Raw genomic sequence first — 17326 nt, forward strand, 5'->3', positions numbered from 1 at the left:
AACTACCATACCGCGAGAGTATGGGCCTCTATTTTGAAGCCAGAGGATGAGTCTGAGTCGTACAGCTTTAATAAACAATAGTTAATAAAACTGACTATTGTTTATTTTTTATTAACAGTACTGATTACTGTTGCTTGTTTGCGTTGTATTTGTGTGCTTATGTGACTGTCGCCCTGATATTGGCTACTAGGTATCTACTTCCCACGCCATTGCGGGACAGTAGTGCTTTGCAAGCAGGACACTGTCCCGGTGTTGTTGCCGTTCATGCCCTCTCGATTGAGTAGACTGCATGTACACTGAGTATACAAATCATTAAGAACACCTGCTCTTTCCATAACATAGGCTGATCAGGTGAATCCAGGTGAAAGCTGTGATCCCTTATTGATGTCACTTGTTAAATCCACTTCAATCAGTGTAGACGAAAGGGGACGAGACAGGTAAAGAAGGATTTTTAAGCCTTGAGACAATTGAGACATGGATTGTGTATGTGTGCCATTCAGAGGGTGAATAGGCAAGACAAAAAATGTAAGTGCCTTTGAACGGAGTATGGTAGTAGGTGCCAGGAGCACCGGTTTGTGTCAAGAACTGCAAAGCTGCTGAGTTTTTCATGCTCAACAGTTTCCAGTGTGCAGGAAGAATGGTCCACCAGCCAACTTGACACAACTGTGGGAAGCATTGGAGTCAACATGGGCCAGCATCCCTATGGAACGCTTTCGACACCTTGTAGAGTCCATGCCCCGACGAATTGTTATTTATTCTGTGGGCTGTTAGTTATTAGTTATTTCTTGTGTAGGCTGCTATCCTACTTGAAATAAAATCATGGGAGGGAAAAATATTGCCACGTTACTACTGGCGACACTGGGATAGTTGCCCAATGGGTAGCACCTCAGGTCGGCAAGCACCTCCATACAAAACCGCTGCACTGACATTCGCACCGCCTTTCGACTCGCCATGCAGCCCAGTCTGCCACGCAAAAGGGTCTTGAGTGAGAACAAATCTGCCAACTTACCTGATTCGCTTTCCATACACCCACTCCTTTCCAAACACCCAGTCAGCCATACTCCGGTCGCCATATTGGTCTGCAGCACCCCATACTTGAACACCATTGATTTACAGATGTAGGATCTTCATTTGATCACCCTGTTGCTGGAGAACTTTCCTGCAATGCAGGACATTTAAAACTTATAGTGTATTTGAGGTCCAAAAAAACACTTCTGAAGTTTGTAATTTCCACTTCGTAATGTCTGACTTGATTTTCCCTTATGAAAAATGTATCAACCCCTACAACAATGTCCATTAATTATAATCTACATAATAATTCACATTTCCTGTTACTGCAGGATTATTTTCCTGCAGTAGCAAACTGTCTCAAATGAAGATCCTACATCTGTTGCAGTCTTCTGTAAACACCACACATGCACCCACAGACACACACACGCGTATAAACATTACACACATACGCACGCGCACACACACTGTGTCCACTGACTCCTGCAGTCCCGATCGCTCAGAACGCATTTCAAATATTTTATTGATGCAGATTACAGTACAGAAGTAGCGAGCCCCCTGTGACTGTTACAGCACCACACCTCGTTGTCTTTTATTAAAAAGAACCAACAGACTGCAGACAATATGGTTGAATCCCACAGGACTGTGTGGAACTGTGATTTGCATGTCATTACTGGGTTCATATGCAGCTACAGCAGCACCTTGTAATCTCCAGTACAGTAACAGAGAACACAATTAGGATTGTAGCTATACAGTCCTCTTTGAATGGTGTTTGTATATATTGCCCATATGCCTATCATAATGTTGTGGGGCGGATTTTGACATTTAACTGAAGATACTTTTTATGTCCACACAACATTTTTGCCTGACTGATTTGATAGTATTGGAGGTCTGCACATGCCAAACGTGTTGTGAAGCTTGGAGCCTTCCCTCTGGTGTTCAACTGCGGTACTGCACTCTCTAGATTCCTTTCCCTGACTAATTGTAATTTCACACTGACAGCAGTGGGATGAAACTTCATGTACTTTACAGTAAATCAATAACACCATTTAAACATTCTCACTGAGAGCTTGTCATCATAATTGAGACGTTTGTTGGACATTCAACCCAGGTGGTCACTGACTGGACAGAGACCTGAGAGAGGGACATTGTGATGATTGTATTTGATTGGCAGTGTGAGTGTATATACAGCCAAAAGGTTTTGTATGGCTTTCCGGGTGGCAGTTTGCTAGCCCTTTTCCTAAACTTAACCTTTACCCCCCTTTTTGGATCTGTCGGTTGGATCCACTTCCTATTTGATTGGAGGATGTTTGTGGCTATTTCTGGCCAGGCCTGGTCGGTCCGACTGCACTTTTTAAAGCCGATAACGTATTCATCTCTTCGCCCAGGGCTGCGTAATATGGAAGGCACACCCTTCTTATGCTCTCTCTTTCTCTCTGTCTCCACTCTCTCTTTTTATCTTTCCCTTTTACGCTCTCTCTCTCTGTCCCCCCCTCTCTCCTATCTCTATGTATCTTTCTCTCTCTCAGTCTCCCCCAGTCTCTCTGCTCTCCCCCCTCTCTCTGTGCATATCGCCGCATATTTCATCAGTAATACTGTCAGGCTGGCTCAGAAAGAAGGTTTACTCTGCCCCTGGTGAGAGGGGAGAAGAGGCCATAGTTAAGCCCACTGCAGGATGTTAGAGGAGACTAGAGGGCTGCGTCTCAAATGGCACCTATTCACCACATAGGGCGCTAATCAAAAGTAGTGCACTATATAGAGAATAGGGTACCATTTGGGACACATCCTACTATGAGAAACCCTCCAACTGTCAATCAGAAATGGCTGCTATGCTCAGTGAAGAGACCAGTCCTCCTCTTTCTGTGCTCTTTAAGGTCATAAAAGACACAAAAAAATTGTATTTAGCCAAACTTTTCTGTGTATGATCCCATCCTCCTGTGCTTTGAAAATAATTTACCTGAGGGGTGAGTTGTGCCAAATTGAGCAGCACCGTGAGGGGTTGGATGTCATCATCTGTGACTGTTGATTAACAGTGTTTGTGTAATTACAGCAGAGTGTTGATTAATCATATTGTTTACATGATTCATCTGTTTTTTTCTCTAACGCTCAACCCTCTCTACTCTGTGCCTCTGAATAACCTCTCTCTCCCTCTCTCTCTCTCACTCCAGTAGAGATGAGATGAAGGGCAGGGTGAATCGCTGATGGCTGCTCTGTGCTCCTCTACTCTCCCCTGGGATCACTCTGCCTTCTATTTATCCTCCTTAATTACCATGTCCCAGATAACCGACACCCCAAACTCCCTGTGCTGCGTCTGAGGGACAGACAAAACACAGCAAAACACCCCAACTAACACAACACGGCATTTACATTTGCTAATCAATAGAATGTTTATTGTACTGAGAGAGAACAGAAGACTAGGCTGTATTTGCATCGGGCTCTTCTGCTGCTGCAGTGTGGCATGGTTCTGTTTGTTTACTGTTTCAAAACACCTGACAGAACAAAAACACAACAAGAGTGTGGAGTAGCTTCATCCTATTTTATCTGGGACAGTATCTATTTATTTTACATACTGTAGACCAGGGATAATCAACTAGATTCAGCCACGGGCTAATTGGGGGCGGAACATAATTACCAATCGTTTGTAGACTGAAAATTGCCTGATGGGAATACAGATTTCACACTGATTTCCAAAATTAAAATCAATTGGAATTGATTTCCTGGTGTTTTTACAGTCTTCTATGTCTAGCAATGAAAATTTCTAAATCTAAAAATTTTAAAAATATATTTTTTAATTCTCTGAAAACGTGTGGGGCCAAATAAAACCACCCGAGAGCCAAATTCGGCTAACAGGCCACCAGTTGGAAAAGCCTGCTGTAGACAGTGTCTCTCCGTCACATGTTTATTTAACATGTCAGACAACCTCTCTCTTATGTAACATATTACCACCCATATTTATACATTACTATTTTAATCAATCAGTGTGTGTATTATATGAGGCTCTGCATATTAAATGGTCTCTAATGAATTTAGAAGGCATGACCCGTTAATGATGTGAGTCACACACACACACGCACACATGCACAAACACACACATATACACACCTCCTCTCCTGTAATCAACTTACTGTTTGATAAGATAAAAAGGGCTCATGATTACTCCTCCTCTGTCTTAAATCACAGAGAGATACATCTCTCTCTCTCTGTGTGTGTGTGTGTGTGTGTGTGTGTGTGTGTGTGTGTGTGTGTGTGTGTGTGTGTGTGTGTGTGTGTGTGTGTGTGTTGTGATGTGTGATAACATTAAGGTGTAAATAATGTCCTTGTGCTGATTTATAAACCAGCGTCTGTCAGCAGCTGTCTATCTACTACTATGACAGGCAGACATCTGGATCCTAAATTTGATTCTGAATCTTATAATGTATGCCTGAATATTCAAACACTTCAAAGTTGTCTGGTATTGTTTTTGGTCAGATGGATAAAGGAATGCATACAGTTCAACGTTGCAGCACATTGAATGCATTGACTGGACTGATAAGGGAAACATTACAGCAGTTAATTTACAATTTTACCGGTGACATATAAATACATTCTCACAATCTTGCAAATGTCTGTAATGGCTTATCTATTTTGTCCCACACAGATATTCTACACTGAGTGTACAAAACATTAAGAACAGATTTTTCCATGACCTAAACTGACCAGGTGAATCCATGATCCCTTATTGATGTCACTAAATCCACTTCAATCAGTGTAGATGAAGGGGAGGACACAGGTTAAAGAAGGATTTTTAAGCCTTGAGACAATTGAGACATGGATTGTGCATGTGTGCCACTCAGAGGGTGAATGGGCAAGACAAAAGATTTAAGTGTCTTTGAACAGGGTATGGTAGTCGGTGTCAGGCGCACTGGTTTGTGTCAAGAACTGCAACGCTGCTGGGTATTTCACGCTCAACAGTTTCACGTGTGTATCAAGAATGGTCCAACACCCAAAGGACATCTAGCCAACTTGATACAACTGTGGGAAGCATTGGAATCAACATGGGCCAGCATCCCTGTGGAACGCTTTCGATTAATTGAGGTGGGCGCAATTAATTATCAGGTAGAACAGAAAACCAGCAGTAGTCTGGACCATGTAGGGTAAGATTGTAATACCCCTGCCCTACAGCATGCTCTGTGAGCTCCCTTCAAGTCCTAACCTTACCTCTAGAGGTCACTAACACAATACACACACTACCCCCTCAGACAGATGTTTCAACACCCACAGCTAACACAGAGGATTTATTAGAGAGAAACATGGCTGTCTCTTATTAGCTCATGAGGCTACTGTACTGTACTGACATCTGTTTGGCAGTTAAAGCAGACTCCTACGACAGCAGTCTGTCATTTCTCTCAAGCATGGCCAGTCAAGACTAGCTTATTACTATCTTCTAAGGAGTCAGACACACACACACACGTTGCAAACACACACACACACACACACACACACACACACACACACACACACACACACACACACACACACCCCCACACACACACACACACACACACACACACACACACACTGTTCTGTGTGTATTGCAAGGGTGGAGAGCAGTGCATACTGTGGTGTATGGAGACCATAAGTTGCTTTGGATAAAAGTGTCTGTTATTTGGACTCTGTGAAGCATTTATTTGGGATGCAATTGGAGTGGCGGTCCTCATGAGAGCCAGTTTCATCATAGCGCTTGATGATTTTTGCGGCTGCACTTATTGAAGAAACTTTCGAAGTTCTTGAAATTTTCCGGATTGACTGACTTTCATGTCTTAAAGTGATGATGACTGTTGTTTCTCTTTGCTTATTTGAGCTGTTCTTGCCGTGCGGTAGCAGAGAGAACAGTCTATGACTAGGGTGGCTGGAGTCTTGGACAATTTTTAGGGCCTTCCTCTGACACCGCCTGGTATAGAGGTCCTGGATGGCACGAAGCTTGGCCCCGGTGATGTACTGGGCCATACGCACTACCCTCTGTAGTGACTTGCTATCAGGCAGTGATGAAACCCTTCAGGATGCTCTCGGTGGTGCAGCTGTTAAACCTTTAGAGAATCTGAGGACCCATGCCAAATCTTTTCAGTCTCTTGAGGGGAAATAGGTTTTGTCATGCCCTCTTCACGATTGTCTTGGTGTGCTTGGACCATGTTAGGTTGTTGGTGATGTGGACGATAAGGAACTTGAAGCTCTCAACCTGCTCCACTACAGTCCCGTCGATGAGAATGGGGGTGTGTTTGGTCCTCCTTTTCCTGTATTCCACAATCATCTCCTTTGTCTTGATCACGTTGAGGGAGAGGTTGTTATCCTTGCACCACAGGTCTCTGACCTCCTCCCTATAGGCTGTCTCATCATTGTCTGTGATCAGGCCTACCACTGTTGTGTCATCAGCAAACTTAATGATGGTGTTGGAGTTGTGCCTGGTCATGCAGTCATGAGTGAACAGGTAGTACAGGAGGGGACTGAGCACACCCCTGAGGGGCCCCCGTGTTGAGGATCAGTGTGGTGGATGTGTTATTACTAGAGGTCGACCGATTAATCGGAATGGCCGATTAATCTGGGCCGATTTCAAGTTGTCATAATAAATCGGAAATCGGTATTTTTGGGCGCCGATTTGCCGATTTTTTTTTTTTTTTTTTTTTTTTTTTTTTTTTTTTTACACCTTTATTTAATCTTTATTTAACTAGGCAAGTCAGTTAAGAACACATTTTTATTTTCAATGACGGCCTAGGAACGTTCTGCCTCCAATCTTGCAACCTTACAGTTAACTAGTCCAATGCTCTAACACCTGATTACATTGCACTCCACGAGGAGCCTGCCTCTTAGCGAATGCAGTAAGCTAAGGTAAGTTGCTAGCTAGCATTAAACTTATCTTATAAAAAACAATCAATCAATGACTGTCATTGCTCCAATGTGTACTTAACCATAAACATCAATGCCTTTCTTAAAATCAATACACAAGTATATATTTTTAAACCTGCATATTTAGCTAAAAGAAATCCAGGTTAGCAGGAAATATTAACCAGGTGAAATTGTGTCATTTCTCTTGCGTTCATTGCACGCAGAGTCAGGGTATATGCAACAGTTTGGGCCGCCTGGCTCTTTGCGAACTAATTTGCCCGGATTTTACGTAATTATGACAACATTGAAGGTTGTGCAATGTAACAGGGAGATTTAGACTCATGGATGCCACCCGTTAGATAAAATACGGAACAGAATAAACATTTTGTTTTGGAGGTGATAGTTTCCGGATTAGTGAAAGGTATATGGTTTAGAGAGAAATAGTCGACGCGTTATAATTCCTGTAATAACTTGCGGCTGAATTTGAACCGTTCATGTCTTCCATAGAGAATGTCTTGATCTACTTCAAATAAGGTCTGTGTTTCGTGCAGGCTTAAACCGCCTCAACGTTTTGATACCCGTGTAAATCTCACTAGGATAAGGTAACGTTTGTCAACATATTTCCATAAATCCACTCTACACATTTTTTTTATCTTCGCTTATATTTAGCCAATATTGATCAGAGTTACCTTGTCCTATGGATATCTACACAGTTATAAAATTGGCACGGTGATGTAAGCCTACACGAAACACAGACCTTATTTTAAGTGAATCCAAAAAATATCTGCTTTTCAAATTTTGCTAGAAGGTGTCATGGGAATTATGACTCGCACTTTGGTTGTCAATTCTTACCATGCCCATTATTAAAATAGGATTTCCTGCATATAGAAATTCAAGTTTTTGTTTTCAATATTCATCACAGGTAACTTAAACTCTATTTTTATTTAAACAGTTGAGAGTATTTGTCTCCTAATCTCCTAAGCCAGGGGTGTCAAACTCATTTCGCATCGTGGGCCACATACGGCCTAGGGAGATGTCAAGTGGGCCGGACCATTAAAATTATACCATACTCTGCTATAAATAACCAAAATATCATGTCTTTCTTTTGTTTTGGTGTAAAGAAGCACAAGAACATTAGGAAAATATTGAAATTGAATGAACTATCCTTTTACAAAACATTTCATGAAACACCTCATATTTCCTTAGACAAATGTGCAATTTACTTTTATCATTCACAAATATGCATTGCAACTGATCCCACTGATTGTACAAAGGCACAAAACTTTAATTGGTACTGAAAAATATAGTAATGCACTTTAAGATTAAATGAGACTTTTAAAGAAAGGAATTTTTAAACCACTTACACATACGCATATAAAATCTAAATGTAATCCCTGCGTACACCTTACAAACTAAGGAGAGTGATTTTAAATGTGTAATGAAGAAAGTGTTCGCCTGTCCTGTAAATCTGTAAACTTCCGAAACTTGTTGCAAACACACCAAGCACGAAGGTTTTCCGTGCATCTCTGTAAATAAATAGGACGTGGTCCATTTTTCTTTGAAAATTCTACACTCCTTATCTACTTTTCTCCGTTTGGATAACGACATTTTGGCTAATGAGGGTGTAGCGGAGAGGTAGAGACCAAGGTATTAACAACGTCGTAACAAGCAGCAGATGGCGCATTGATACCGTCTGCTGTTTTCAGTCTGTCTCAGTGATGCGGCTTGTCTTCTACTCTGATGGAAAGAGTGCGCCCCTTAGCGGATAACCCATGAATTGCAGCGAATTAAAAATATTAATTCCATGTCTTTTTTGCATTTTTTCCACTTTCAAATTATCCTGCGGGCCTGATCGAACCTCCTTGGGGGCCGGTTCCGGCCCGCGGGCCGTATGTTTGACACCCCTGTCCTAAGCAGACTCTTCAGTATCATTGTCACTTCAGAGCTGTGTGTGTGTATTTATGTATTATATTAAGTTAAAATAAAAGTGTTCATTGTTCATTCAGTATTGTTGCAATTGTCATTATTACAAAAAGGTGTGTGTGTGTATGATATGATACACTGCTCAAAAAAATAAAGGGAACACATAAACAACACAATGTAACTCCAAGTCAATCACACTTCTGTGAAATCAAACTGTCCACTTAGGAAGCAACACTGATTGACAATAAATTTCACATGCTGTTGTGCAAATGGAATAGACAACAGGTGGAAATTATAGGCAATTAGCAAGACACCCCCAATAAAGGAGTGGTTCTGCAGGTGGTGACCACAGACCACTTCTCAGTTCCTATGCTTCCTGGCTGATGTTTTGGTCACTTTTGATTGCTGGCGGTGCTTTCACTCTAGTGGTAGCATGAGACGGAGTCTACAACCCACACAAGTGGCTCAGGTAGTGCAGCTCATCCAGGATGGCACATCAATGCAAGCTGTGGCAAGAAGGTTTGCTGTGTCTGTCAACGGAGTGTCCAGAGCATGGAGGCTCTACCAGGAGACAGGCCAGTACATCAGGAGACGTGGAGGAGGCCGTAGGAGGGCAACAACCCAGCAGCAGGACCGCTACCTCCGCCTTTGTGCAAGGAGGAGCAGGAGGAGCACTGCCAGAGCCCTGCAAAATGACCTCCAGCAGGCCACAAATGTGCATGTGTCTGCTCAAACGGTCAGAAACAGACTCCATGAGGGTGGTATGAGGGCCCGATGTCCACAGGTGGGGGTTGTGCTTACAGCCCAACACCGTGCAGGACGTTTGGCATTTGCCAGAGAACACCAAGATTGGCAAATTCGCCACTGGCGCCCTGTGCTCTTCACAGATGAAAGCAGGTTCACACTGAGCACATGTGACAGACGTGACAGAGTCTGGAGACGCCGTGGAGAATGTTCTACTGCCTGCAACATCCTCCAGCATGACCGGTTTGGCGGTGGGTCAGTCATGGTGTGGGGTGGCATTTCTTTGGGGGGCCGCACAGCCCTCCATGTGCTCGCCAGAGGTAGCCTGACTGCCATTAGGTACTGAGATGAGATCCTCAGACCCCTTGTGAGACCATATGCTGGTGCGGTTGGCCCTGGGTTCCTCCTAATGCAAGACAATGCAAGACCTCATGTGGCTGGAGTGTGTCAGCAGTTCCTGCAAGAGGAAGGCATTGATGCTATGGACTGGCCCGCCCGTTCCCCAGACCTGAATTCAATTGAGCACATCTGGGACATCCTGTCTCGCTCCATCCACCAACGCCACGTTGCACCACAGATTGTCCAGGAGTTGGCGGAGGCTTTAGTCCAGGTCTGGGAGGAGATCCCTCAGGAGACCATTCGCCACCTCATCAGGAGCATGCCCAGGCATTGTAGGGAGGTCATACAGGCACGTGGAGGCCACACACACTATTGAGCCTCATTTTGACTTGTTTTAAGGACATTACATCAAAGTTGGATCATCCTGTAGTGTGGTTTTCCACTTTAATTTTGAGTGTGAATCCTAATCCAGACCTCCATGGGTTGCTACATTTGATTTCCATTGATAATTTTTGTGTGATTTTGTTGTCAGCACATTCAACTATGTAAAGAAAAAACTATTTAATAAGAATATTTCATTCATTCAGATCTAGGATGTGTTATTTTAGTGTTCCCTTTATTTTTTTGAGCAGTGTATATAAAAGAATATTTATATATTTAAATAAATCGGCCGATTAATCGGTATCGGCTTTTTTGTCCTCCAATAATCGGTATCGGCATTGAAAAATCATAATCGGTCGACCTCTAGTTGTTACCTACCCTTACCACCTGGAGGTGGCCCTTCAGGAAGTCCAGGATCCAGTTGCAGAGGGAGGTGTTTAGTCCCAGGGTCCTTAGCTTATTGATGAGCTTTGAGGGCACTATGGTGATGAATGCTGAGCTGTAGTCAATGAATAGCATTCTCACATAGGTGTTCCTTTTGTCCAGGTGTGAAAGGGCAGTGTGGAGTGCAATAGAGATTGCATCATCTGTGGATCTGTTGGTGGGGTATACAAATTGGAGTGGGTCTAGGGTTTCTGGGATGATGGTGTTGATGTGAGCCATGACCAGCCTTTCAAAGCATTTCATGGCTACAGACATGAGTGCTACGGGTCGGTAGTCATTTAGGCAGGTTACCTTAGTGTTCTTGGGCAAAGTGGCTCTGGTGGTCTACTTAAAACATGTTGGTATTACAGACTCCGACAGGGAGAGGTTGAAAATGTCAGTGAAGACACTTCAAATCAAATCAAAGCTTATTTGTTACGTGCGAAGGATACAACAGGTAGACCTTACAGTGAAATGCTTACTTACAGGCTCTAACCAATAGTGCAAAAAAGGTGTTATGTGAACAATAGGTAAGTAAAGAAATAAAACAACAGTAAAAAGACAGGCTAAATACATCAGTTAAGAACAAATTCTTATTTTCAATGATGGCCTAGGAACTCTGCTTTGTTCAGGGGAAGAACAACAGATTTTTACCTTGTCAGCTCGGAGATTCAATCTTGCAACCTTTCGGTTACTAGTCCAACGCTCTAACCACTAGGCTACCTGCTGCTCCTGGTCCTGGTAATCCGTCTGGCCCTGCGGCCTTGTGAATGTTGACCTGTTTAAAAGGTCTTACTCACATCGGCTGTGGAGAGTGTGATCACACAGTCGTCCGGAACAGTTGGTGCTCTCATGCATGTTTCAGTGTTATTTGCCTCGAAGCAAGCATAGAAGTTATTTAGCTCATCTGGTAGGCTCGTGTCACTGGACAGCTCTCGGCTGTGCTTCCCTTAGTAGTCTGTAATAGTTTGCAAGCCCTGCCACATCAGGTAAGCGTCGGAGCCGGTGTAGTACTATTCGATCTTAGTCCTGTATTGAGGCCTTGCCTGTTTGATGGTTCGTCGGAGGGCATGGCGGGATTTCTTATAAGCTTCTTGAAAGCGTCAGCTCTACCCTTTAGCTCAGTGCGAATGTTGCCTGTAATTCATGGCTTCTGGTTGGGATATGTACGTGCAGTCACTGTGGGGATGATGTCCTCGATGCACTTATTGATAAAGCCAGTGACTGATGTGGTGTACTCCTCAATGCCATCGGAAGAATCCCTGAACATATTCCAGTCTGTGCTAGCAAAACAGTCCTGTAGTTTAGCATCTGCTTTATCTGACCACTTTTTTATAGACCGAGTCACTGGTGCTTCCTGCTTTAATTTTTGCTTGTAAGCAGGAATCAGCAGGATAGAATTATGGTCAGATTTGCCAAATGGAGGGCGAGGGAGAACTTTGTACGAGTCTCTGTGTGTGGACTATCTAGAATTGTTTTCCCTCTGGTTGCACATTTAACACGCTGATAGAAATGAGGTAAAACTGTTTTAAGTTTCCCTGCATTAAAGTCTCAGGCCCCTAGATATCGTGCACCAGGTGTTGTTTACATATATGCATAGGCCCCTGCCCCGTGTCTTACCAGAGGCTGCTGTTTTATCCTGCCGTAAGAGTGTATAACCCGCCAGCTGTATGTTCTTAATGTCGTTGTTCAGCCACGACTCGGTGAAACATAAGATATTACAGTTTTCAATGTCCCGTTGGTAGGATACATGTGCTTTCAGTTTGTCCCATTTTTTTCCCCAGCGATTGAACGTTAGCTAGCAGGACGGAAGGCAAAGGAAGATTAGCCACTCCTCGCCTGATCCTCACAAGGCATCCTGATCTTTTTCCGTGAAATCTCTGTTTCCTTCTCCAGCGAATGACCAGGATCTGGGCCTGGTCGGGTGTCTGTAGTATATCCCTCCCGTCTGACTCATTGAAGAAAAACTCTCTGTCTAATCTGAGTTGAGTAATCACAGTTCTGATATCCAGAAGCTCTTTTCGGTCATAAGAGACGGTAGCGGCAACATCATGTACAAAACAAGTTACTAACAACGCAAAAAAAACAAACAAAATAGCATGGTTGGTTAAGAGCTGATAAGACGGCAGCCATCCCCTCTGGCGCCGTCACTGTCAATGGAGCTCTGGAGCTGTGGAGATAAATAACAGTTATAGAATCAAACGCAGACTCCAGTTTGCTTAAAAGTATTGTCACAACCCTGCAGTCCAAAGAGGCATGAATTGTGCAGGATATATTCTATTCATCCATTCTGGAGGGAAAATTTGAGTTCAATATAAGACTACAGTCTGTCTGCCTCACAGGATTTAGTTGAACCTTTTTGAATTATATATTTTCATTTTAACGCAGAAGCTGACGATATTAACTCTTCTCCTGTTGTGCTGTGTTAGATAGACAGAGGACAGATCACTATATTTTATCATTAAAAAAAACGAATTTATTGAAACTCTATTATTACACTAGGCTTTCAAGGCCCCCAATGAATTCATAGAATTTTACTTTCTGTAAGTAAATACCGGTTTGTTTTTTGTTCACTTTTAGAGAACAGTTAAATCAATGTGTCCAATCCGGGAGAGTCCACTCTGGCAGAGGGGGTTGAATAAAATATGATCGTACAAAATAGGTACAAAACGTTCCTATGTCGGAATAAGATGACACAAAATAGCCCATTAAACATGTCAGTCATTCAATCCGTTTGTAGACGACCATTGAAATTGATATAGAAATGGGCAACGTTAGTAGAGACCTCAATTTCATCTCGGTATTCATAAAGTAGGCTAACTGAGTTCAAAGTCTCCTCTGAGGTGTATTAATTCCTCCAAACAGTTGTAAAACGTTTCGTTTTGCAACTTTAAACTAGAGTTTGTATTGGACAAATTCAGTTAGGTCCCTCCCCGTTTCGTTCTGTTTGCTTCAGTTTAAGAAACATTCACGGAAAGAATACACCCCAGTTGTTGGTAAGAACGTTTCGGTTCCCATCGATATCCCAGCAATAATTTTAAAGGATCTCGGGAGTTGACGCCGGAGGAATTGCAGCGAGCTAGGGAAGTCTTTTAGGACCGCAGTCACAAGCCATGTTCCATTTTAGAGACTAGGATAGGGTATATTTTAAGAGATACCAGTTCTACAAGCCATAATTAAGACACTTGTTTTACGGTTAACATAAGGCGACAGTGTTTCACAACTTTTACAGCGCAGAATGCCTGTGAAAGGAGGCGGAAGAGTGGCTGTGTATCCAGGCAAGGGCGAACATGTCGGAGTAAGTCAACTGTAGTTTGTTTTACCATTATAGACCGTAACTTTTAGCATACCGCATCGCTGTATCTTAACCCGCTGCGTCTCAAGAATATGCTGTAGGTATTTGTAATACATATATATTTTAGGAGTTTTACGGTCATGATGGGGTGATCGGGTGGATGTACCTTTGCTACGTATGGAGCAACCAACGTTTATAACATTGTGAATTCACCTGTAGAGTTTCGCCCTCTCGGCCAATAAGAATGACGCCTATTTAGTCAAATATTTGCGCTTGGTGTCAAGTAGTTGTGCATTATTTACACACAATTTAGAATCCTGTGATATGGAATATTATGTTTGACTATTTTTATTCTGTCACTTTTAAATCTTTCAAGTTTAAATGTCTATTGAAAATACCTGTGTGTATAGTCTAATTTCATGTTAGGCTACATCAATTCAGAAGTGTGTGTGTGTGTGTGTGTGTGTGTGTGTGTGTGTGTGTGTGTGTGTGTGTGTGTGTGTGTGTGTGTGTGTGTGTGTGTGTGTGTGTGTGTGTGTGTGTGTGTGTGTGTGGACGGACGCACCCCAAAGGCTCTCTCTGTACTTGGCTCAGTATTGTCTGTCTGTCTGGCCCCAGCAGGGGATCAGTTTAGGGTACACAGATTGCTGGGATGAGGATCGCTGGAGGGGTCAACCATTACGTGTTGGGTGCGTGTGTGTGTGTATGTCGGTGAATATGTATGTATTTACAGTATATTTGTGTGTGTGTGTGTAACGGGTTGATGATGATCACATTGCTGACCTCATGACACCCAGCAACTTCAAAACCCAGTCCTCTCCACCCTCAATATGGCATTTGTTTACACGGCTACTGTAATAATTCAACAATAACAGGCAAGTGCTGATGAATATCTTATCCTGTCTTTTCAGCTTGTGATTATCACTGTACTCTAAATCCAATAAAACATTTTACAGACCCACTTTAAAGAAACTACTTGTGCAGGCTTTATTGCACATTTGTTAAGGCTTCACAAGCACTGTCACACATTTCTAAATAATCCATAGCCTATATGCCTTATAGAGGATTTTAAAGATGGAACAATTTTACTATTGAGACAAATCTTGTTTGTTTGTTGATATAGCTTGTGGTGAGTGGATAATTACTATACAGTCACTGTCAACCCTCCACACAGCCTCAATGGGTGCCACTGTTCTATCTGCCCAGCTGTATTGACTAGAACCTTCGCTCCATTCTAGAGTGAGTAGCTGTTAAAGTACAGTAGTGTGTTTGTTACAGTAGTGTCTGTTACAGTAGTGTGTCACTCTCTATTGGGTGAGGACTTCAGTCATACAGTAGAACTTTATTTGAATTTCCAGGAGGTGGTGATACATGTTAACTAGATGCACGTTGATTTTCAATGTGTCCTTGTGAGGGGAAGAGTGTGTGTTACAGTGTGTGTGTGTGTGTGAGTGTGAGTCTGTAGGAGGAGCATGTGAGAGCTTGTGAATGTTTGCACATGTGAGTACAGTATGTAGTAGAGGTCGACCGATTATGATTTTTCAACGCCAATACCGATTTTTGGAGGATTGTTATAAAAACTTGAAATCGGCCCTAATTAATCGGCCATTCCGATTAATCGGTCGACCTCAAGTATGTAGGCCTACTTTGTGTGTGTGTGTGTGTGTGTGTGTGTGTGTGTGTGTGTGTGTGTTGCTTCAAGGTCCCACATTGGACAGATATGTGTTCAGAGCAGACCTAAGGATGTGTGTGTGTGTGTGTGTGTGTGTGTGTGTGTGTGTGTGTGTGTGTGTGTGTGTGTGTGTGTGTGTGTGTGTGTGTGTGTGTGTGTGTGTGTGTGTGTGTGTGTGTGTGTGTGTGTGTGTGTGTGTGTGTGTGTGTGTGTGTGTGTGTGTGTGTGTGTGTGTTGCTTCAAGGTCCCACATTGGACAGATGCGTGTTCAGAGCAGACCTAAGGATGTGTGTGTGTGTGCCAGAGGGGCTCGTGTCTTGCTGACCGCTGTAGCGTGAAGCAGGTGGTCCCAGCAGTAATCCCCCAGAAGGCCAAAGGATAGAAGCCACAGTGGCAGTTCTAATCTCCAAGGGAGCTGTTTGGCTTCAACCCCCCCCCTTTTCACACGCCACTGACCAACACACACACACTCTCTGATCAGCCCGCCAGCACTTGATTAGGACTATAATTAGGATGCTCACAAACTGGAGTAGGGTTTTTAAAGGGACAGTTGAAGGAAGAAATGACTGTTGGAGAAAATATTAAGTATCTGCTTCTCCGAGTATGTTAGAATGTATTCATGTTACTACATATTACTACCTTTCTAGAGGTTATCATGTAGTCAGTGGTGGAAAAAGTTCTCAATTGTCATACTTGAGTAAAAGTAAAGATTAGTGATGCGCCGATATGACATTTTTGGCCGATACCGATATCCGATATTTTCCTTGCCAAAAAACCCGATACTGATAGCAATGATTTAGATCATTTTAAATATTGGTTAAGAATAATGAAAATGACTGCATTTTCTACTTGGTCATTGTTTTCAGGGCTGGTTGTATTGGTGCTAGCTAGGTACTAAGCTAAAGCTAGCTACCCCCCCAGAAGTTGTGGTCGAACAAATAATTATTTATTACCAATGTGGTATTGTAAACACATCCATCGTTCGTGGTCGGTATTTGCTTGTTTGCAGACTCTTTTTGTACAGCATTGACAGTGCTACAGATATTAGTGGTGGCGCTTGGCTTGCACGTGCAAATTCAGAACACACAACACTCAATAATAGAACTGTGTTATTTCACGTGTCAAATTAAAAGCTTATTTAATGCGTCAAAGTGCTTTTTGACTTGTCAAATAGTGTTATTTGATGGATCTGTTTTGACATCCAAAGACCCAAATGGCATTCCATTGTGTGTCGTGAAGCTAATAGCAGTGACGCTATTACCGTGTAACTCCGGTAGGGCAACGTGTACCTGTGCTCGACCAGTCGGCGAAAGCAAACATCACCCATGACAGAGAGGTTGATTTGTCAAGGGCATTGAATTCCATTATCTTGGCGTTAATGGATTTTGCCTTTGAGTTGTCTCGCTGAAATGTTCTTACTCTTTCAAATGACTGCTCGACTTGTTGACTGCTCGATCCACACAGCAGACATTGTGGGCAAGGTTAGAAATGCTGTGTTGCACGTGCAGCGCAACATTTTACGTGCCGTCATTACATCATGTACCTACGTTATATAGGTATGCACGTCAGCTTTGACATCGGTTTTGCACATCGCCGTTAAACTAGGCATCGGGCCAACACCAATGTTGGCATTTTTAGCTAATATCGGCCGATTCCGATATGTTCACCGATAGATCGTGCAT

The 17326-nt window shown here is 42.9% G+C and overlaps 1 protein-coding gene across 3 annotated transcripts in view; it reads left to right on the forward strand.

Moving 5' to 3' along the window:
* Positions 1–17326, forward strand: part of LOC129853912 (tight junction protein ZO-2-like) — a 167892-nt gene that overhangs the window by 57556 nt on the left and 93010 nt on the right. The window contains exon 1 of one of the 3 annotated variants that reach the window (XM_055920419.1): positions 13644–13975. The exons of the other annotated variants lie outside the window; for them this stretch is intronic. Coding sequence (XP_055776394.1) covers positions 13916–13975 — 60 coding nt within the window. The 5' untranslated portion in view covers positions 13644–13915. Of the gene's footprint in view, positions 1–13643; positions 13976–17326 lie in introns of those variants that run through there. 3 annotated transcript variants of the gene reach the window in all.

This window comes from Salvelinus fontinalis, chromosome 4 (genome assembly GCF_029448725.1).
Source record: "Salvelinus fontinalis isolate EN_2023a chromosome 4, ASM2944872v1, whole genome shotgun sequence".
NCBI classification, from domain to species: domain Eukaryota; kingdom Metazoa; phylum Chordata; class Actinopteri; order Salmoniformes; family Salmonidae; genus Salvelinus; species Salvelinus fontinalis.